A 22,457-nucleotide genomic window follows, 5' to 3' on the forward strand; every position below is an offset into this window, starting at 1 on the left:
AAGGGCAACCTAATCTTCGAGGCAATGGCTGGATTCCTGGACAACTTCCGATGGCCAGAATGTGAGTGCATTGACTGGAGCGAAAGAAGGAACGCCATCGCTTCAATAGTTGCAGGTGTATTGGTAAGTTTTGGGAGGATGTGAGTCACAACTGTGTTGACAAATTTGAAAGTACGACAAAGTTACATTTTTGTTTCATATGTTGTGAAGGTTCACTCTGTAACTGCACCTTAATCCAGTATATTTCCTTAACTTTTAAGTTAGTAACTTTCTAGAATAGTTTATATTTGTTAAAAGGCAATTAAACCAATGGTATGCGTGAACATTTGCCATGGTTTGCGTGCCTGTCTCTGTTCCTTTCCGGCCTCATAATACTGCTCTGTTTTATTTCTAGTTTTTCACAGGTTGGTGGATAATGATAGATGCTGCAGTAGTTTACCCTAAGCCAGAACAAATGAACCATGCGTTCCATACCTGTGGGGTGTTTTCAACACTAGCTTTTTTCATGTAAGTGTATATAAAGGGAGTTCTTATAAAATAAACATGAGCTGTTAAACACAGTTTTTACTAGACAGTACGGTATACAATAAAACTTTGAATCACTGAGTTATAAATTACTTATGACTAATCTTGTCGTATCTTTTTGCAGGGCAATGTAAAGGCCTTTTTTTCCTTTACCTGTGGCCTTTGTTTCTGACTGTAGTCTGTTTATTCATTGTTCTGTCTATCCCCAGGGTAAATTGCTTTTTGTATGCACTTTGGCTGAATGTAAGAAAGCAGACCTTTCTTTATGCAAGTGGCTTTCTGTAATAAGTGTTTAGATTCCTAGATCAAAATTCATGTAACGCTGCCCAGTTCCTTACCTCAATATAAAACATTTGACTGCATTTTACACTGTTTTTAAATAATTTTTACAGCTGTCTCTGGCCCAAAACTTCCTCAAATGGGAGAGGTAGTAGTATTATAGCTATTGTTATAAAGATGTAAATGAACAAGAAGTAATAGCTTTTATTGAATCGTACAATATTGGTGAGAAAAAAGGATGCATTTGGATATGCAAGAGCTTCTTAACACTTGGTATCTGAAAGTCTCTGGGCTTTTTTCCTCAGCAATGTAACTCATTTTAAGAAAATGTATTGTCTGTCCTTACAGGGTGTCTCTCACTTGAATACTTGTGGTATTTATTGTGAAGGAAAGGCATCAAAAAGCAACTTGTATCATAATCACGAGAGCACTGTGTTACTGGCTGTTAGTATTCCTATGAAGTGGCTTTAGATGTTTTAAAAACTTAAACAGCCAGAAAGGGACCAGGAATATTTCAATCACTAAAAAGGGCAATTCTTTCATCTTACAGGTCTCTTATTCTATACAGAATGCCAAGTAATTTTCTCAGAATTTTTCGCATCTTAAAAAAAGCTAGCTTTTTACTTATAACTTTAAATTCATTTTCTAATAATCTGAAGTGTATGCACTTTTTTTTGTTCCTAGGATAAATGCTGTATCAAATGCACAGGTGAGAGGAGACAGCTACAGTGACGGATGTTTAGGAAGAACAGGTAAATTAACTCTAATCGTGCTGAGTTGAAAGACTGATTATTTAGGTGGTGGTTTTTTGTTTGTTTTTTTCTTTTTTTTTTTTCCTAAGTGGTGGTTAAACCTCTGCAAATCCTGTATAGCTGCTGGGAGAAATAAATTTCTGCCTTGTGGTAGGCTATGGAGCAGACATTCCTTAAGAATGCCTTATTTTCGAATGTATCACAAACATTCTGTTTCCTCTGTATGTCACCTACTGTGTGGTGTCTGTGGACCTGCCGTCCTCTCTCTGCTTTCATTCGTAATTCCCTTACTATTTTCCATGTGGGTGCCAGCATATGTTTTCACGTGATTTGTAGACTGCCTCACCGGAAATCTGGTAGGATTTACTGATTTTTGAAGTAGTGTACGATGCTTTTTTGTGTGTCATTCATAAATCGGCTCGAGAGAATCTTTGCATAGAAATATTTTGCCTTTTCCGTGAGTGAGCAGGTTGATGATTTTCAGTGGTGTCATCTTTCTTTTTTCAGCAGGTAATGTCTAGCTATGGTAGATGTTGCCCACCTGAAAATATCTTTCTGAAGTAAACACAGGAAGGGTTTGTTTTACGTACCCTATTGGAATGCCGTCTTTACCTCAGAAACACTGTATCTTTGGCAAAGTGCCTCATCATTAGTCCGCTCCAAATTGTGTTAGGTGATGTTGTAGGCATTCCCTACAGATGAGGGGAAATTTCTGGTAGTTGTGTCTGCTCACTAAAATAAAGGGAATCCGGCGACTATGTATTTTACTAGAGAAGGCAAATTTTGGTTTATCTTGTCCTTGATATAGGGTTTAATCCTTTCCCTTTGTGCCTTCAGTAAGATAACATATTGTGTCATAACAGAGTTGTATCATAATTGGATCATCTGTCACTATGGATAATACTCTACATGGTTCTCAGAGATTTTAATGTTTCCTGCAGGTGCTCGGGTCTGGCTCTTCATCGGCTTTATGTTGATGTTTGGTTCACTTATTGCTTCAATGTGGATTCTTTTTGGAGCATACGTTACACAGAGTAAGTTTGTTTATTTTCACGTATAGAAATGTACTTTTGCTGTCAGCTGAAAGGCAGAAAATCCAGAAGAATGGAAGCGTGCGGTCTGTTCTTGTCAGAGCCATACCATCTAGTTTTGTAGTCAGTGGATTATACTATGCATAGTGTTTTAAATACACCTTCCAATACAGAAGAGCTTAATCTTTCCTTTGTTACTTACTTTGCAGACACTAATGTTTACCCTGGATTAGCAGTGTTTTTCCAAAATGCGTTGATATTTTTCAGGTAAGTTATCTGGGTCAATTTCCCCCCTTCCAAAGGGGTGTCTCACTTACCTGCTTCCGTGCACATTGATATTCCTGGAAAACAATTTCTGAAAGCTGGAGGCTGACTCCAGGCTTGACCTTTCAAAATGTGGAGTTTGCTGCTCTTAATGCAGGACCTTCCATGTTTCCATTTATTACCCAGCCTGACCTTTACTTGAGGAGGGTGACAAAGGGACCTCTTGGGTCACTGAATAAACTGACGTTCTTCAGAGAACTGATGTGATATTATTCAATGCATAAACTGATCAAACGATTTCTTAAAAATTATATTTTTTTTTTTACTCTGCTGCTTTTTTTTACTCCCTTTGGTCCAGTGCTTAGAAATAGTCTTTTCCTTACCCCTTCTCAGCCCCTGAGAGGCTCTTTGTTCCCTTCATGCTCCTGTTAGTCCAGCTCTTTCTGGTCTCATGGAATTTACACCTCTAGAAGGTGGATGACCAAGGAGATAGACAGTATTCTGGGTGACATATTGTCAGCGTCTTTGGGTAATGGCAATAATGCTTTCATCTCTGTGCTACAAACACCTTGCCATATATCCGAATGGCACTAGGTAGGAGAGGCTATTGCCCTTTTCTTGACTATATCATACCAATGGCTCAGTTATCTGATAACTGATACACCTAACTTTGTTGCTACTGGATGAGCTTTCAGTTATGAAGAGTGATACCTTTTTTTTCTAGGAGCATGATGGTATGTTTTGTAATACTACACTTAAATCTGTCTTTTATTACACTTAATATCATTAAGTGTATTATATGACCCTTTGAAACTATCTGTATCTGTACTAACTCTTTTTATATGTATAATGCATTCTGCAATCCATGAATTTTATTAATTAATAAAAGACAATGAAAGCATTAAATAGCGTAAGTTCCAAGATTGGTCACTGAAAAAGTTCACGTAACCTCCTCTTTTGCAAGTTCTTACCCACTTAAATGACCGTGCTAACAATTTTCCTTCCGGTACCATATCAAGTGCTTTGCAGTGAGCCAGAGCGACTGACCCCACTGTGCTTCCCTGTTTGGAAAATCAGTTACGTTCTTGCAGAAAATAGCAGTTCCTAAATCTCTTCTGTAGTCTTGCATGTGATGGAAATGTGATGCTGGTGAAGGCAGGCTTTTGAGAATAGTTTCACCATGCCTGAAATCTTTAGTCTTATTTCAGTAGTTTGATGAACTTATTTGTGAAGCTGCTTTTTGTTTCTGAAAGTGTCTTGCCTTAGTTTCTGTTGTACTCTGTCTGCAGATAGATCTTTGTTTATTTGTTTTCTTTTGTCTTCTAAAATTTGTTTTCTAGGTATAAGCTATGAGACAAATTACAACCTTTTTATTAAAAAAAAAAAAGTCTGTTTTTGATCGCACCACGCACTTTAGGCAGTACCATTTGTAAGTCCATCCATTGCCGTAGACTCCTTTCCTTAGCTCAGAGCCGGGTCAGTCACCGATGCCCGCCTCAGTGTCCTTATCCAAAACCTGTTTTGATTGAATCAGATTCTCTTCCGTCAGTGTTCTTCCATCATGTCTCTTATTCCCTCAACCTTGTGTCTCCTCCAGGACTTGTGCTTCAGCCCCGGTTGTTACTTCACCAGTTTTTTTTTACTTAGTTTGACAAGCTGTATTAGTAGTTCTCTTCTGTAGTTAATTGCCCAGGTGTCTGGCTTGTTTCACTTATCATTGCTTATTATTGTTGTTCTCAGTGTCAGTATTTCTCATTTCCCTCCCTCTTCATTCTCTTATGATTTAGTATGACTGTGCCCTTCTTTACCACCTGTTTGTTGGCTATAAGAAGAAAGAAATTTAAAGTATAAGGAACAATAAGGAAATCATGCTTAGTTTTGTTCCCTCAAAGTTGTTGTTTTTTTTTTTTTTTTTTTTATTCATGACAATATTTAATTGCATCCAACCTTATAAAAGGAATTTTGGAAATCAAATTGTAATGTGGATCTCACTTATCCACCACAGGATCAATATTCTTTCTGATTTGCTCATAAAAATTGCATTGCTTAGATTCCATTCTAGCACGTTGCATTATGTTCAGCTGATTGCCAGGTGCCAGGATGAGACTTGCTGCTCTGTAACTCTGTGGATCGGTCCCAGGATATCTTTAATACCAGATTTTTTTTCTGCAGAAGGGCAGCTGCTGTTACTGTGAGACTGGCTGTTTTCTTATTTGAGCAGTCGCTTCAGCTGGATCTCATAGTTTTAGCAATGCATGGTAAATGAAAGAGAAGTACAAAACCCAGATACTGACTTGAATAAAAGTTTAGGTTACTGGAGGGATGTTGATTTGCAGTATAGATAGTATAAGATTGTAAGGATACTATTAAAATTGCCTTTTCCGCCTTATGTATGGTCTGGTATTTTTTCTTTTTTTTTTTTTTTCTTCCCCCCTTTAGTACTCTGATCTACAAGTTTGGAAGAACGGAAGAGTTATGGGGATGAGAGGTCACGTGTAGCATTGTCTATTCCATAGTTGCTCTGTCGTACTATGTATGTAGATATATTTACATTTATTTGTTCTTGTTTTGCTTTCTAAATTGTATGAACTGAGACAAATTACAGTTTCTGTAATAAGCTCCCTCTTTTCACCGGACAGATTTGTGAATATGTACATATGACTGTATATATCTTAAAAAGGGAACGTCAGGCTTTCTTTCTGAGATCTTTAGGCTTATTTCCTCACATACATGGGTTTCCATCAACTCCTAAGACTCGATCTTCCCAGCCTCCGCGTGCGTCAGAGACTTCAGTGGAACTACGAGTGAGCACGCAGGAGGAAGCCCGTACCCTGTAGGAGGGGTTCTTACTCCTACGCGTAGGTGAGCACGGGCTGCCAGCAAGGGCTGCCTGCGCAACCCGAGGGAGTGGTCAGCGCCTGGAAGTGCCCCAGCCAAGCCTGTGTCCAACGAGGGCAACTTCTGTTGTACGCTGAGATAAGAGCTGATTTTAAGAATTTTCTATAACTGTTCAGAAAAATATAAAAAGTAGCTATTTTTTTGTAAAAGGTTAGGAATTTTTAAACAAGGCCCTATATTAAGCAGGTTCTGCATGGCAAATCAAACCCTTCTTGACTTCTGATTGCTATAGCACAAATGACATCTGGTAGCACCACTGTCCTTAGAATTAATTTCATGCTGTTCAGTGTAATCGATACCAATTAGTATTTAACGTATTTACTGATATTAGAATAAAAAGAAAACCAACAAACTGGTGCCAGCCGTACTTAAGGAATGTAAAGAATAAATGAGAGTCAGACTAACATCTTCAAAATTATGCTAGTGTAATTTTCTTCAGGGGAAGCTTTTTGCTGATAAACAAACAGTTATCCTGCTGCCTGTTACTTTTTCTATTTAAAAGGTGAGCGTTTCAAGTGGGGATAGAGTAGATGTATTTCTTGCTCACAATCTTGAAATAATTGCCAGTTTCAGGACTGCTGTTTGCCCCAGTTAAAATGTATTTATCTATCTCCTAAATTTCACGGGCACTTTATGGGAATGCTTCCATTACTGAAATCCAGTTTCTTCTCGCTGGAGTATACAGAAAGGGAGAACAATGGTGTTTTATAGCTTTGGACTGACCTTGCATATTCATCTTGCTGTTGGTGACTTCCTTATCTATCTTATGAGTTCTATGTGTTTTTTTAAAGCATTTGAATCTACCTTGTGTCTAAAAGCTTTTATAACTTTCCATGTATCAAGATCGCTGACCAAATGGTAGTAAGCTGCAGAACGTAACTTCCGTGCATGGTTACTGTAAGCCGTTAGTCATCTAATTGCTCCCTTGTGGGAATCTCTCCAGTGGACAGAATATGAAGCAAATACTGCAGCTGAAATTGTGCTACTGGCCAGACTAACTTCATCCCGATTGCGCCATCCTGCAGTGAGTTACGACAGATTCGCTGGTGGTAATCACAGCTTTGTACATAAGTAAGTTGTCCGTTTGGTTGTAATTTCAGAAAACTGCAATAAACTTGATCTTACGTTCTCAAAGTAGTGAACTTCACAAGGTGATTGTACAGTAGTGCTTCATAGCCCAAGTAGTACTGCCCTTTAAGCAAGTCTTACACCAGCTAATAAGTAAAACCAAGGTTTTTGTTTTCAGGTCTGTCAGGTTCTTGCTTAGGAGCTTGGGAATGTCTGTTGGCTTTTTTACTAAGCGAGAAACAAACGTAGCCTGTAACTAATCCCATTTGCAGTATCTTGCACAGCACAAGCTCAGTGTTGGACTCTGGAAGAACTCTTACAGCGTGCTTTAATGCAAGCTCCTGGTTCAAAACCAGTTTCCTTAAGAGCAGGGTGAGCGCTTCTTTCTGAGGTTACCTGCGTTTTCTGCCAGAAGTTTGCTTTCTTGCGAGTATTTCTTGACCATCCCTTCTGGTTTTAGAGAACTGGAATGGTCGTGCTCTCTGTACAGCTGCCAAGGGGAGAAAAGAGACAGCTTTGAGCACGTGCCTTTTCCGGGATCCTGAGCTGAAAGCAGGCGCAGTGCAAGAAAGAGCCACGCCGGCTTCATTCAGAATATCCCGAGGTCCGCTTTTATGCCACAGGTAGCTGCAGCGCAGGCCAGGGGGGATAGGGATGGCTCATCTTGGGTAGTGCCTTGGCCTGCTACAGTTGGCAGTTGTGAAGATAACCCTTGAGTTAGTTACTCCTCACTTTGGCCTGTAAAAATATTTAGTAACAACTCTCTCTAACAGAAGCCTGGTGTAGGACTTAGTCAGGAAGTTGCACGCTGTATTGGTAAATAGTCACAGGAGAGGTTTTAACTGCCGCCTCGTTTATGTCCTTGGTTAGGCATTTAGGTTGGCCCTTTTGCAAGCCTGTGGTTCTGTGTGTGTTTGTTTACAGCACGGTATATAAAAAGAACAGGGTTGAACTTAAAAGGAGGTATTATGCAGCTTGTGGCTGACTTGAAAATTCTTACCTGACTTGAAGTATGACTACATCTTCAGATAGCAGCGTTGTCTTGGCATATTGCCTCATCACAAGTAATTACATTAGTCCTATGAGGAAACAATCTCATGAAGCTTTTAGGAAAAAAAAAATAGTTACTGATTTTTCATGCTAGTTTTGTGTATTCCTGAAAGGGGTGGAACAGCACTACCTCCAACAGCCCACAGCTCTGACAGTGACCAGGTTCATCAACACACCTAAGTAACTTGAAAAAGTCATTTGCAAATAAAGCAGCTTTTTTTTTTTTTAAACAACTTGTATCAAACCTAGGGGGGGAAAAAAAAAATCAAACCAATAAAACCAATCTTTTTAGTACCGAAGTGGTTCATTTGTTCTCTGTGCTTTATTAGACACCTTCCAGACCCCACAGGACTGCGATGTGAGGCTTAACTTATAGTTTTCTGCTTTAAGAGACTCAAAACAGAACCCTCAGTCAACTTTTCATTTGCAGGACTAATCTGATTGATAGTCAACGAGAGATTTTAGTGTCTGATAGTTACTGATACATGTTGTATAAATTCTGAGCAAAGTTATTTTAAAGTTTGTTTTGCTGCGAAGAACAACTCTCACTGCAGGAGCAGAAGATTAATGCTTCTCATGAACGTGTTTGTTGGGAGGCAGACAGTAGGAGCAGTTTTCTTTGCACAGGTTCATGCTGAGGAGAGTAAAGTACTATAAAATTCTCTTTTTAGACTGCTGGTTTTGTCTGGAGGGAAGAAGCTGCCACAGAAGGCTTGCATGTACTTAAAATGATTCAGAAAAGCATACTGGGATAGAGATAATACACATTGAGTGCTAACACAAACTTCACAAGTAAGGCAACAAAACAAAAGCCACTGTAAAAGTCATTCACGGTGCAATTATTCACTCACTGGAAAAATTCCAGGTTGTACTATATCCTACCACAAAGTGCCGTTATTTCTCAAAGCTTTATTTCAGTTTAGGGCGGGAAATACGATGATGTTGATATAACCATTTTATAACCATCTGGCTTGCTTTAGGCAATTTAGTGTTCCTCTCCCTTTCACGTTCCACCTTTTAAGTCTCTTTGGCAGAACGCAGTTGCTGTTGCAGCACAGCAGAAGCCATTTAAACAAAGGCTCGGGGTCCACGCTATTCCCAGGAAGCAACATCTTGCTCCGGATTTGTCAGTGGCTGCATTTTGTCCAGAGCCCGTTGTCTGTCCTGCCAGCAGCCGCGCGGCGCTGCTCACGGGCAGGAGCCTCTGCAAGGACTCGGCCCAGGCATTCTCACCAGGGCGCCGCTTAAGTCACTTCGCTGGTGCTGGAGGTGCTTTGTGAATCAGCTTGGCCATCCAAACTGCTGCCGCAGGCTTGGCTTCCTTCTCCGCAAACCACAACAGATAAGGAATCATGGGGATTGTCCTCGGCATAATTGTTCAACACCTCTAAATCGGGCATGACGGGGTCTCTCAAGTACTGGAAAAAGCCAGAAACAACAGTTTAGATATTTATCCACAGAACAGATGCATTAGAAATGACAGAGCAGGTACCACTGCCTATAGGCAAGTTGCCTCAGACCAGAATTCACAGCGAGAGCTGCTAAAGGTATATTCTATTCTGGATTTCCTTGAAACTACATTGAACAAAGAGAAAGTTAAAAATACCTTCTTGCTGGGGCAGGGGGGGCATCAATCATGCAAACGTCCATTTAAGCGAGTTAAAGCAGCCTGCATTTCCTGTTTTTCTTACAAGTTTTGGCTAATGTTCTTTTCATGGCAGTTCAAGCAAATTCCTACTAGCTAAGAACAAATCACAGAAGAAAACACTTCTTTATTACACAGCTGGGGACGTATCCTCCAACTGCAGGAATCTAGCAACTGACAGCTTGTCTAAAGCACCGATGGAGCAAACAAGATCTAAGATTCTGGTTTGTTCAGTGTCCGCCAAGTCAGATCTGCATCTTCTATTGCTACCACAAAACTCTACTGGCATTCTGCTGCTGTAGTTACTTTTTGCTTTGACTTCCTCTCTGCTCCCCTTTCCTCCAAAATTAATTCATCAGCTTTACCAGAGAAAATGCTTTCTGTTCCTCCTGCCACCCCCCTATACTCTCCTTATCACTAAGCTGATCTTGTGTTTCACAGGGAATTGGAGCCATCTACCTCTTCACGTACTGAACCAAAATAAAAAATCTGCCATTGAGCACTTTTTCCCTGATTAAAAAAAAAATAAAATAAAATAAACGTCTCTAACACAGACACCTTCACATTGTTAAAAGACCGACATAGCTTGCAGTTTTACTCAAAAGCTTGTTCTGTACTGTAGGAGGTGTCACGATCTGGCTGAGACGGGACTGCAGCTCAGCTGTGGGACAAAATTAACCTTCGTTTCAATTAAGGCACCACTTTCTCTGTAATCATAGTAAGGCTAATGAGCAACAGGATTATTTTTTCAGGCGTATTAAAAACAAATGTTTCATATGGGAACCTCAAATACATCCACCTTAGCAAATTCAAGACATCATAAACGAACGTCAGTTTGGCTTTGCCATGTGAAGGCGTTTCTGCGTAGAACTGCTCCCTATAACTCTGATGCTGAAAGCTGAGATCCTTCTGTAAAAGAAGGAAGCATGTGATTTTTCTGAAACGCTACAAGAGTACATATGAAACTGCCTTAAAATAAACAGTATTCTCTACTCATGGAAAGTGTTTTAAGAGGAGAAGCCTCAGGCTGGTTGATCCCTTTTAGAAATACACATTTTAAAAATTCTGGATATTTACTGATTTTCCTTCATTTCTTACCAGTGTTTTGCCCAAAACCAGACTCAACATTGTTTGAGTATCTACTATTGCTGCATATTTTCCAGATTAATACAATTACTCCAGAACACATGACGATAGACTCTGTTCTTGCAAGTCCTTTGCATGACATGCTGCACTATTTTAGTACTCTGTACAAGGATTCTTTTTCCTGCATGAGAGAGACTTCGCTTGGTATGCGATACAGCTGGCTCCACTGAGCCCCCATGAAATGGCAGCTGAGGCAGCATGAAGAGAGAAAATGATGTACTCAGGGCTCTGCAGAAAGTCTGGGTTCATTCACCCATCCGTCTATAAAAATCTGGAAAGACAGCTCCACAGTCACAGAACTCCCATAGTACAATGGGCTACTCTGACACACAGATACATACGAAGAAATACACCTCAAAGAACTGCAAACAAATACAAGCTTTTAAAAATATGGAAAGTATGCTGAACAAGAACTTTTAAATCAAGAACTTCGCTTAAAAGACTACTTCCTGTTTAAGTACTAAAAAGAGGAAGATGAACAGGACTGAAACAATACGGTTCAGTACAGAAATGTGTGAGCTACAAGGAGAAAAAAGTCCCAGGATGACTTTTTCATCCGAGTATTGCTAAAACCACAGGAAAAAAAGAAAAAGCCCAAGAACATTCCCCTAGGTAGTCCTTAGTCTTCAAGTCAGTCCTTGCTCTTAAAACCACCAATGTTCGCTTTTTCATATTTGATTTCTAATCAGAGACCTAGGTCCCAAGTCCATGTTCTGCAGCACACAAAAGCTTTTTGCTTCAAGTGAGCAACTGTTTCAGGCCTGATGACTTAGATAAGCAAAGAAAGGGGTGGACAAGGGGTAGTCAAGGAACAGAGACTCTTACTCCCGTTTCCTAACAGGATTATAGCAGCATTTGTATCTTACTGCAGAGAAAAAAAATATCCAGTTGAGTAAAAGAGGAATAAAGTGGGAAATCATATATAAGAAAAGTAACAGTTTACACTAAGTCAACAATTATTTATATCTATTTCTGTTACACAACAACTGGCTTCGTTCATATTCACTCCAAGATCATCACCGTCTTTTACAGGAGGAGGGGGAGAGAAAAATAAAATGTCTACACATACCTCTTCAAAGTGTGATGGGATCTCTAAAGGTGGCTGAATACAATATTTAATTGTTTTCTGGTGTCTCCACAGAAGAAATAAACCAGCTGGTACCAGATATACAAAAAGTAACACCAACACAAATATTAGTATAATATATCCAGCTCTGGTTGCCTCTGAAAAAAAAAAAAACAAAACCAAAACACCATATACATATGGTAGGTTCATATTTATACATCATCAAACGTAAAACAATATACAGCAAGCTGAAATTTACTATACTTGGTAATCAAAGTATCATTTCCAAGGCTAAAAGATCACAACTCTACTATAGATGCACTCTAAACACCTGTGTTCAAAAGTAGCTGGTTTTGTGATTCCACGTGGAAGTCACCAGCTCCCACGAGCTTCCTCCCCGCAATCACGCGGCCTAAGGCAAGCTTCTGCTTGACACGCTAGCAGGGCAAACGCAGAGCTGAAGGAGTCGCTGCTGGCGGGCAGAGGGCAGGCGGGGAACGCAGTCTGTCCTTCCACTCTCAAGTTGTCAGCAAGGGCCGTTAATGCCAGGGGCTTCTCTTTCCGAACAGGCACCTCCCTTCAGCAAAGGGAGCATCACAGACTCCGACATCACAGCTCGGGGCTTGCGATCAAGTACGTGGTCAATACTACCCGGGAGCTCAGCCCCTGTGGGGCTTCAGAAACTGCATAAGCAGGTTTCATCTACACGTCTTCCAGCGTGTTCAAAGCATGCTAAAGATCGGTTGTACCTGTGCGTTGGTGATCACACGGAGAGATTCAAGGGAGGGACAAACTCCGTTACCTTGCACACGCCCTCCCCTCACCCTCTCTCTTATCTCGTACAAAAACACGGAGCTCGAAATGTCAGAGAAGGAAGCAGGTCAAAGAGGAGAGGGAAGCTCCTGTACTGCAGGAGGCAGTGGCTGAGGGAGGGGATCTGCCAGAGTAACACCATCTCCTTCAGCAATGACTTCCTCTAAAGACCAAGTCTTTGTATATTCTTTCTTTGCATATTTCTAGAAGGTGATACCCATAGCAGTATTTATGAACAAAAAGGACGAGGGGAAGAGTACAACACAGACCCTCAATTACCGACTGAAAAATTCCTTATTATTTTGCCATTAACGACAACTGTGAACCACTAGCAGTGGTGCTCTCTTAGCACTCCTGACAAATACGGGTATGTAAGCGACCAGTTACACTATCTAAGGCTCATATTATTCTACAGTCATCCCATTATACACAAAAAATAACAAAATCGATTTCATACCACTGATTTCAGTTCTGTAACACTTGGGATCACTTTGCAGTCCAAGTAACGGGAGATCTAGAAGCGTCACCAATTCTACTTGAATACTAAAACAATAAAGTGTCAATTCCTTTAGATTTCCAATTTTGAATAGTGTATTGCTCGTCTTTGCCTCCTGTTTAAAAGACAAAAAAAAAAAAAAATACACATAGGCATTACTGCACAAACCAGACTTGTCTTCAACACAAATCCCCTCCCCATATTTAAGTTTCTCATTCAAAAAGCAGAGATTTTATGTTTCATAGTTCAGCTTTCCCAAACAAGAGAAACAGTGAAATATATTTCAACTTTCCTACCTGAATGCATTTGAAATGTCATTATTTCGTAACGAAATTACGCCTGACCATTTAAAACCTTTAGAACATCTAAAATAAAGGCACAAACAGCAGAGGCAGGAAAACTGATGCAAGGTCTATTTTTATCCCCAATACGCTGCTGGACACTTTGACGCAGCTTCTGTAACAGCTCAGGCAGTGAGCGCAATATAGGGAGGGGGAGGGAAACAAGAAGCCATGAGAAGTGCCTCCACCATCAGGAGAGGCTGACGGAAGCGCAGTTCAGTGAAAAGCTTCCACCATCTCAGCTCCTACTGAACAGGAAAACGGCTGATGGGCAGTGCAAAACCTCCACAGTCCCCACACGGCCACCATAGTCTTTTGGGAATTTTTAACCTGTAAGGGGCTAGGAAAAGGGCCTCAGTGAAGCCTACAGAAGCATACAAGAGAGACTTCTTGTCTGAATCTCAAACGTGAAGGTATTTTATGTGTGTCAGAAAAACACACATTGGTGCAAGAAAGGAAGGAAGTGGAGGCGTTTCAGATTTAGCAAGGTCTTTGAAACAGAAGGGTTTTAAAATCATTTTTTTCCTGCTTCTGTTTTTCAAAGATTTGACTTCAGAACGATGTTCTCCTGAATCTTCTTCCTCTTTCTTAATTTTTTTTTTAAAGTGTAACTTAATCCCTCCCCCGCAACGCTGTCCTGTCAAGAACACAATTACCAGGGCCCCAGACAGCAGCATAAGCGCACAATGAGACCAACACCTCTAAGTCTCAATATGAACAGGGACAGCTCATCCCAGCTGTGTCCAGCATGTTTCTAATAACTCTGCCTTTCTCTGCCCTAGGAACAGGCGACACCAGGCCAAAGCTGCCAGCACAAACAAGCCCAGCACAGGAAAGGAGGAAGGATATTTCATAGTTTCCCAAATTGCCTAAGCAAACTTTGCAATCTAAATGCCATTTTAAAGCCAGCTTTGACACTTTGTGGATTCTCTCCCTTGATCTACAATGTGATTTAACCTTCATTTCATATGGAGGAAAAAAAAGATGGTTTTGAAAGTTTTGCAATACACACAATACTCGTAACAAGACCAAATTAACTTTTTTCCAAGACACTAAATGGTGACCTTCACTGCTAGAGAAAAAAATTACATTAGTTTTCTTCCTCCTTTTCTGCTGGTTTGCCAAGAGACACTGACTCATATCTCTTAGTCACAAAGGCATTATGAACAAAATAAATCAGAGAATTCTTACTTTTTTAGTAGTACTTGTTCCGTTCTCCCAGTAGGACATATGATACTGAAGACGGTCACCTACTTCAGATCCAAAAGGGGGTATGACACTAATAAGAAGTGAGTCAGAGCTTACAACCACGCTGTTCACTTTAGGGGGCCCTATAGTAGCTGAAAATGAACACAGAAAGAAGAGTGAATCTCTGGGATGCAGAACAGCTCGTCATATTGTCTTCAGCTTTACTTAGATACTCTCAGCAAACATGCTAAATATTGACGGCTTTTTCTCAAGAAAACGAACACAACATTTTCTCATCTACTTAATGCATTTAAGATATCTACTTTATTATAAATCTAAGGAAACATACTTGAAAATGTAAGTGAAACTAGGTAAGTAAAAAAAAGTTTCCTGTTAACTTTCCCTGGAAATTCAGAAAATATGCTCTAGAATGTATCTGAATCTATCTGCACTTAATGGTGATACAATTTTGGTCATTTTTTTTTTTTTCTTCAAATAGCCTGCCACATATTCCATGTTCTCTAAAAAACACAGTTTGGGTCAATAGATTGGAAGAGGAATAACTAGTTTCCCCTCTCCTTGCTTTGATGTCTCCACCTGTCCTATAGGGTAAAGATGATGACTTCCTTTTGTGAAGTACTCTGAGGTCTAAATCATGAAAAATATTATATGAAGTACTGCCAGTCCTAATACAAGAGACTTGTGTGATCACAGGTCATATGTGGTCATTAGTTATTTATCCTTTGTGTTTTGACTTCTTTCACCAGTTAAGCTTATCAGCATTTGTAAAGCACTCCGGGATCTCAAAAAACCCACTCATGCAAATATTAGAGTAGTTAACAGCTGCTTGCATACTAAAAAGGGGTAACTATTAACAATAAAAATCAATCCTTGCATGCAATCATTGCTTATTTTATCTCAAAAAATCCAGCAGAACCTGCTCTGTCCACTGTTACTTTAGAGAAAATGGGCTCCCATGATCTTTGTATTGGTAGAGAAATTACAGTTTCTTTCTACTTCCTGTTGCTGTACAACTGCAAACATCTTGTTGTGTGTCCTCACAAATTCCCGAAGCTCCCCTCTCGAGTGGGAAGAGGAAATGGCCTCAACTTGTCCCAGGGGAGTTTTAGATTGGATACTAGGAAAAATTCCTTCACTGAAAGGATTGTCAAGCACTGGAACAGGCTGCCCAGGGAAGTGGTTCAGTCCCCATCCCTGGAGGTATTTAAAAGACGTGTAGATGTGGCCCTTAGGGACATGGTTTAGTGGTGGACTTGGCAGTGCTAGGTTAACGGTTGGACTTGATGATCTTAAAGGTCTTTTCCAACCTAAATGATTCTATGGTTCTATGACTGACCCAAATATTAAAGGAAGAGAACAGCCTGACTGAGTAGCCCATGGTCTTGGTGTCTAGGAACTGATCTCGAGAGCGGTCACACAAGAATGATCACAATGTTCCTCTTGCTCCCCCACGGAACAGGCACACAAACATCTCTCCCACACCGAGCCTCTCCTTTGTCTTGTATTCGCATTGGGGGCTAGGAAAGCACTGGGCTAAAGGATCCCACTCCCAAACAATCCTGCATCACAAGCTACAGATACATCAGTTGTAATCTTCAACTCAGGATTCGGGTAGTTCCTCACCCCCACACTCTTTACTACTAGAGAAATTCCAAGATTTGGAACTGAAGTCACCAAGGAAAGCATCATACTCTTTGCAGCCTGGACCACCACTGCTCCTCACAAGGTATGGGAAATCTTCAACTAAAGAGTTAATAAATCCATTCCTCTGCTTCGTTATCATTTCAGAGGTATTTTTAAACTCAACATACAATACACGTGTTCGTACATTTAACAGGACTTAAAGTGTGCCTTGTAGAAGGCTACACTGTAGTTGGGGCAGTTTATTAGAAAAGGGATCTGTTCAATAGAAACAGGTAGTTTGTACTCAGACGACCACAAATCAAGGGGGTGTATGTGTGCATGCAGCAGTGCTAAGTGGGAAAATAAGATAATGGAAAACTTTCTAACATAATATACATTGTAGTTCTTATAAGGCTTAACCACCCAAGGAAACACCTCTTTCTATACCTGTTGAAAGAGTGCACTGCTAACCCCGCTACAGAGGAATTAAGCAGTATCAAATTCCTAGTGACACACCGAGGCCTTGTAGTCTTCGTTAACTGAACACCTACAATTCTCTCACTTGGCTGTTGTACATAATAGAGTCAAAAAAGCCTAGAACAGACAACAAACATTTTTTCAAAGAAATCTCCTTTGAGAGAGAGATGCTGAAATCAGAAATAGCACTTACTGTTTCTCTCTGCCACGAATGGATCTGTTTCCACCCAATCAGAAGTCGCTTGCCCTAGCTCAGCCCTCACGCGCAAAACAACAGTCCAGCGCCGCTCCTTAAGGGACCAGGGGAAACTGCATTCAGTCTGGGTGATACGGGTGCAGTTCATCTCATCCCACTGGTTAAAGGCCCCTCTGCAATGCAAAACAAAGGACAAATCAAGCATCAGCAGAACAGTGCAACTACCTAAAATACAACCCCTCCCACCTAGACAATTTTTGTCACAAAAGAAAGCGTTACAAAACTACCACTTTCATGCAGGTTTAATTCCACAGCCCTTTCAGCACCTGCATCTCCTCAGCATCTGAGAAAAATTAAAATTAGCAAGAGAGAATTTGGTAAGGCTAAAATAATACAGGAAACCATGCAACTCTTCTGGGTGCTCTTCAGGTCTTCAATCTTTTCTCAGTTTAGTGGACATATCACAGGCTAAGGGACTGTCAGTCTTCAGAAGCTGCTTTCAGATATATATAAAAGCATCTGTAATAGACAACTCATTCTTTCATTTGCTTATTAGTTTTTAGTGCCTTTTTTTTTTTAAACCAATTGTGTAAATGGATTAGAACAAAATTAGTTTGGCTGGTTTTAGAACTATTTACTTACGTTTTAAAATGGACTGTATATAACACCAAGCCTCCATCCACTTTAACAGGAGACCACCTCAGCAAACTACGAAAGTTGTAGGAATAAATCATCACATCCTTTGGTGCCGGTAAACGGGGAGAAGATTCTAAAGTAAGAAGAGGAATAAAAATAATTATTGAAACATTCAAGTACACAGTAACTAACTTTTGGTCTCCAAATTCCATCACCATATATTACATTTTCACTGATCTGCAGGCAAAAGCATTCCTCCTCATTCCGTTTCTAAGTGCCCTAGTACCAATACATTTAAGTCCCTGCTATCCATAAAGCACTGAATTGCAACTTACTGCTTTTATTTATTCCATCCAGAACACAGCACTGAAAGTACTGAGTCCAGCACAAAACAATAACCCCCCCCAGCTCCCCCATGAAGCTGTAAATCAAGGTCCACAGCCACCTGTCATTACAAAAGCTCATCTATTTCAATTGTCTGCATCTCACATTTTACTGTGTTAACAACTCGGAACGCATTTTTCCTGACCACCTGCCTCCTGCTAACTTGTTCGAAAATGCCAAGGTCACTTCACCAAAACTTTCCAGGATACAGTTGGAAAAAAAGAAAGCCTTCTCATACTTAAACACTCACAAATGCATAGTGCACTGTTCCACTTGCAAGCCTGAAGTTCTGTCAGTTTTGAAACGGATTTCACAATGTCGAAAAGGACAGAAACCTCTGTCAGAGGTGTGCCTTCTGCTAGTAGGAATGTCCACCCAAATTCCGTCACGCTCTAAACTCCTGGGGATGAACAAAGACTGCAAGCGCTCTCGAACAGCTTGTCAGGAGGCGATCAACACAGAAGCTGAGAGCAAAGAGTTGTCTCTCTCGTACGGGGGAAGAACCACTTCCCCGCTGGCCCAAGCAGGGCAGAGGAGGAAGCTGACTGTTGGGACTGGAGCACGGCCAAAGGCCAGGTGCGGAGCTGGAGGCAGAGAGGTAGAAAAGCCAAGCGGAGGGAGGGAGGCAGGGAGGGCAGCCCAGCAAAAGGCAGAGAACCAAGGGCTGGGGACATGGGGGCGGGCAAAGGAAAGAAAGGCAGATGAGAAGTGGGGTAGCAGCCGGAAGGAGATGTTAGCTGGCAAACAGGGCGAAACAGCAGGCTGGAGAAACAAAAAGCACTACAAGACAAGGAGACCAACGGCAAGGAATTGGGATAGACAAAAGAAAGAGACTAAGATTACTGCAAGTAGGCTGAGGCGACGAAGACAGGAAAACACAGTTATCAAATGCCTTTAAAACCAAAAAAGCCTCACACTTTTAATCACAGCACTGCAGTCACTCAGGCGAGAAGGGCCCTCCAAGGTCTCCGGTCCAAGCCCCTGCCCCAAGCAGGGCCAGCTCTGGCATCAGACCAGGCTGCTCAGGGCTTTCTCCAGGCAGGTCCCGGAATCTCCAAGATGGAGCCTGCACAACGTTGCTGGGCAACAGCTTCACTGCCTGCCTGTCCTAAGAAGGAGAAAGGTTTTCCTTCTACACTTGACTTGTATTTGTCCTTGTAGTGATCCCCCTCCACCATTAAACGTACTGGGTCAACAGGTCCCAAGCTCAAAGACAACCATGACATGACATGATATGACATCCCATGTAATAAGATTTCATTTTTTGTTCTTAAGACAATACTCTCCTAAGATATGGTTTGTTCATTTTTACATAAATACGATCAGAAGATCAAGTACTTAAACTAAATTCTGGCCCCAGCCTTCTTTGGGAATATGGGAATAATGTTAAAAAGTTTTTTCTTTTTGATTTCTACATCTGGTTTTGTTACACAGCAGTACAGAGCACACTGATGCTGACAGCACTATCTTTCAGAAGAGGGCTTCATGTCAAGCTTGTAACATCCTCCACACACAGGAGAGGACGCGAATCTTCATAGAGTTACATTAAACCCGAAGTCCAAAATACAAAATAACTAGTTAAGCTTTCAAAGTTTTAATTAGGTATGTTACTAGCTTCTTAGCCTCAACTTTTGAGTAGCGCTCTTAAGTAAACACACATTGCCTTAGCCCACAGACGGATCATTCAGCATTGCAAACCCATTTGAGATTCCTTACAGTTACAAACAATACCTAAACTATTAATGTCTCGTGTATTTTAAAGTAACCTTTTCTTCATTCAAGAAAAGTTTTCACTTCCCAGTCACGCAGATTCTTTCTTGCACTCTCACTGCTGGTCTGGCATGTGGCAAGGTATCTCACACCATCAGTAATCTGCGCACTCAGACATCCGATATGAACTAATTTTACAAAATTCAAGAAAGCTGTCAGAACGAAACACAAGCACTAGCATTTTTTTTCTTCTCTCTCTCTTAAAAAAAAAGGCAAAAGAAAAAAGCAATGAACGAGGGCAGCACGTTCATCTTCTCCTCTATCAAGACTGCACACTGATTACTTTGCTGTATATTAGCATTCAGAAACAGATCATTTCCCCTACCAGCCTCAAAAACACTGAAAAAATTACCAGATCTATGGCTCTGTAGTTGAACACCAAAGTGCTGTGTGCCACAAGGCACTTACTACTGCCCTGAGGAGCTGTTGCCGTAGCACGCCGAAGGAACGCATTCATATTTCAGTTAGATACCTCAACTTGACAAGTGAAGTTACTTAAATTTCTGAAATCACACACTGAACTCTGTAACGATCAGTAGTTTGTACGATCCAAAGTAACAAAATGCATACTTCAGAAAAAAGCACCTACATATGCAAGCATCCTAGAAAAACCCAAACTACCTTAGCGAGGGAAAGGCAGAAATGCCCTGTCCTTTCTCTCTGTCTGGAAGGTGGTCTCCCTGAACCAGTTCTTTTAAAGCATCTGCCAAACAACGCTCAGATATTGTTTTTTCCTGATGCAGAGACTTCCTGACTCTTCAAGCCGCAAGTCAAAGCTTTCACATAGCAGAGTGTGAAGCCACAAGTTACAGTGAGTGAAAGCAGCTCAGCTTGGCCTAGCCATGGCCAAGTTTCACAGCCTTTGTTCCTGCTCCTGAATGATTTCTGATCCCTTCCCCTGCACCAGTCTTAGAACGCATTATTTTGCTAAATAGCAAAAAAGAAGTCGGGAGTGGGGCGTTGGATGGACTTTTGCTGTTCTAGTGGCTTCTCATATGGTCAGATAAACTGGCTTCTCATATGGTCAGATAAACACCAAAGCCTGCAAAAGGTGAACAGCAGAAGCATGTGGCCAAGTGGGGAAGGGTGATGACAACTGCCTATTCTTTTGGGTCAGATTTGAACATGTAGCACCTCCATTTGCAACAGAAGAAACACAGCTCACCCTGTATACAAGAGAGAGAGAGCAGAGGGGAAGGAGGCCCTACGCACAAGCCCAACACCAGAACAGCTCCCTGGGAAATCCCACTGCTGCCAATGGGATGAGACTGGGCAACACTGACTGCAGCAGGTCCCCCCGGCTCGCCTCAACCCACCCATGGGCATTTGGACTCCCAAGTGGGGCCACGGACTGCAGGCCTGGAACAGCAGCTGCCCCCGGAGAGCCCCAGGGGGGCTCACCAGCCACAGGCTGGCCAGCCAGGCCTTGACGAACACGCGGAAACATGACAGCGGACGTGCTGAACTCACGGAGGTACCCATGTGCCTGCACAAGGACCACGCCGCGTGCCTCTCTCAGTCAGGACGTGTCACAGCAGCTCTTCCACACTCGCTGGGATACATACTGAAGCCAGGATTATACTCGCGAGCTATAGCTCAGACTCAACCTGAAGAGCAAACCCGCCCCATTATGGCAAAGCACTTACACTGAAGTCTAAATCCAATCCTACCTAAACCGTCAATTCACAAAATTAAGCGGGGGAGGCTCAGGCACAGTTGGTGAACGGGTGCCCCATCACAAACTACAGACCTGTCAACGACTGACACCGTATCAATCCCCCTCAAGGCTGAACCCGTGCAGGTTTTAGCCGCTCCCTTACAGCGGCAGCCGGTTCGGGGCCGCGCGTTCGCCCCCGGTTCGGGCAGCCCAGACGACGGCAGATTTTCTAGGAGCAGCAACCCTGGGGTCGGCAGGAGAAACCAGGACTTCGCCTCCAGAGAGCCGGGCACAGGCCGGGCGAGGGAAGCCTGAAATCCGCCACGGCCCCGCTGCCGCCCCCTGGCCGCGGCTCCCGCTCCGGCACCCGCCGGGGCTGCTTCAGGGGCCGGGCTAAGAGGCACGGCCCCGCCGTCCCCCTCCGGAGCCCGGGCCCTCGGCCCCACGGGCTGCCACCGCCTCCCGGGCCGGAAGGCCGCCGCGGAGGAGGCGCGCAGAGAGGCGCAGGCCGGGCGGCAGCCTCCAGCCCCGCGCCGCCGGCCACGACCGCAGCGAGCCCCGCGCCCCGCCGCACCCACCTGCGCCCGAGGCCCGGACCGAGCCGAGGAGGAGGAGGAAGAGGAGAGGAAGGAGGGAGAGGAGCGGCGCCCGACACGGCATGGCCCGGCTGGCAGCGCCCCGGCCCCGCTCGCCGCAGAAGCTGCTCGCCGGTCCCTGAGGAACGGGGCCGGCGGCGGGCAGGCCTGGCGGGGCCGCCTGACGCCCGCGGCCCGGCCCCGACGCCGGCTGCGGCTGGTGGCGGGGACCGGAGCGGCCGCTCCGCCCCAGCCCCGCTCCGCCTCCACCCCCGCCTACGGGGAGGCAGAGAGCCCGCCCTCGGCCCCGCCTGCAGCGCCGCGGGCGGCCGGGGGCCGGCCGCAACGGCCCCAACGGCCCCAGCGGCCGCGGGGGGAGCCGCTGGAGGCGGCGTCTCCCGGGGGCTGACCCCGGGCCGGCGTCGGGGCGGGCTGTGGCGGAGCCCCGCGGGCAGCCCCCGGCCGGGGCCCGCGGAGGGCCCTGCAGCCGCCGCCGCAGGCGGTGTGGACGCGCCGGCGGGCGGGGAGGGTTGCGTGTGCACTTACGGTGTGCGGT

The 22,457-nt window shown here is 43.1% G+C and overlaps 2 protein-coding genes across 3 annotated transcripts; one reads left to right on the forward strand and one right to left on the reverse strand.

The window, feature by feature from the left end:
- The first annotated feature begins 10 nt into the window (after positions 1-10).
- On the forward strand, positions 11-7,877 carry TMEM50B (transmembrane protein 50B). Its single transcript, XM_082304052.1, has 6 exons — positions 11-123; positions 395-507; positions 1,489-1,556; positions 2,498-2,590; positions 2,797-2,854; positions 5,291-7,877. The coding sequence occupies exons 1-6, from the start codon at positions 25-27 to the stop codon at positions 5,334-5,336; spliced, it is 477 nt and encodes a 158-aa protein (XP_082160178.1). The 5' UTR covers positions 11-24; the 3' UTR covers positions 5,337-7,877.
- Positions 7,878-8,269: 392 nt separating this feature from the next.
- Positions 8,270-22,095, reverse strand: IFNGR2 (interferon gamma receptor 2). Of its 2 annotated transcripts, none has more exons than XM_082304050.1 (7): positions 21,905-22,095; positions 17,522-17,648; positions 16,877-17,052; positions 14,566-14,714; positions 12,995-13,148; positions 11,728-11,882; positions 8,270-9,285 (listed from the first exon to the last, which is right to left on the reverse strand). In XM_082304050.1, exons 1-7 carry the CDS (start codon positions 21,984-21,986, stop codon positions 9,112-9,114), a joined length of 1,017 nt encoding a protein of 338 aa, XP_082160176.1. In that variant the 5' UTR covers positions 21,987-22,095; the 3' UTR covers positions 8,270-9,111. The 2 variants fall into 2 exon arrangements, with proteins under 2 accessions (XP_082160176.1, XP_082160177.1); XM_082304051.1 differs by lacking the exon at positions 21,905-22,095 and adding an exon at positions 21,140-21,231.
- Between the last annotated feature and the right edge of the window lie 362 nt (positions 22,096-22,457).

The sequence above is a fragment of the Platalea leucorodia genome (assembly GCF_965183815.1).
Source record: "Platalea leucorodia genome assembly, chromosome: 2".
NCBI classification, from domain to species: domain Eukaryota; kingdom Metazoa; phylum Chordata; class Aves; order Pelecaniformes; family Threskiornithidae; genus Platalea; species Platalea leucorodia.

What these genes read in the sequence shown, in the direction of transcription:
- TMEM50B (XM_082304052.1), top strand. Translation starts at nt 25, where the DNA reads ATGGCTGGATTCCTGGACAACTTCCGATGGCCAGAATGTGAGTGCATT. An exon ending in CAATAGTTGCAGGTGTATTG is followed by an intron (nt 124 to 394) that starts GTAAGTTTTGGG and finishes TTTTATTTCTAG; the next exon opens with TTTTTCACAGGTTGGTGGAT. An exon ending in TGGAGCATACGTTACACAGA is followed by an intron (nt 2,591 to 2,796) that starts GTAAGTTTGTTT and finishes CTTACTTTGCAG; the next exon opens with ACACTAATGTTTACCCTGGA.
- IFNGR2 (XM_082304050.1), bottom strand. Translation starts at nt 21,986, where the DNA reads ATGCCGTGTCGGGCGCCGCTCCTCTCCCTCCTTCCTCTCCTCTTCCTC. An exon ending in GAACAAGTACTACTAAAAAA is followed by an intron (nt 13,149 to 14,565) that starts GTAAGAATTCTC and finishes TCTTTTAAACAG; the next exon opens with GAGGCAAAGACGAGCAATAC. An exon ending in TCCCATCACACTTTGAAGAG is followed by an intron (nt 9,286 to 11,727) that starts GTATGTGTAGAC and finishes GGCTTTTTCCAG; the next exon opens with TACTTGAGAGACCCCGTCAT.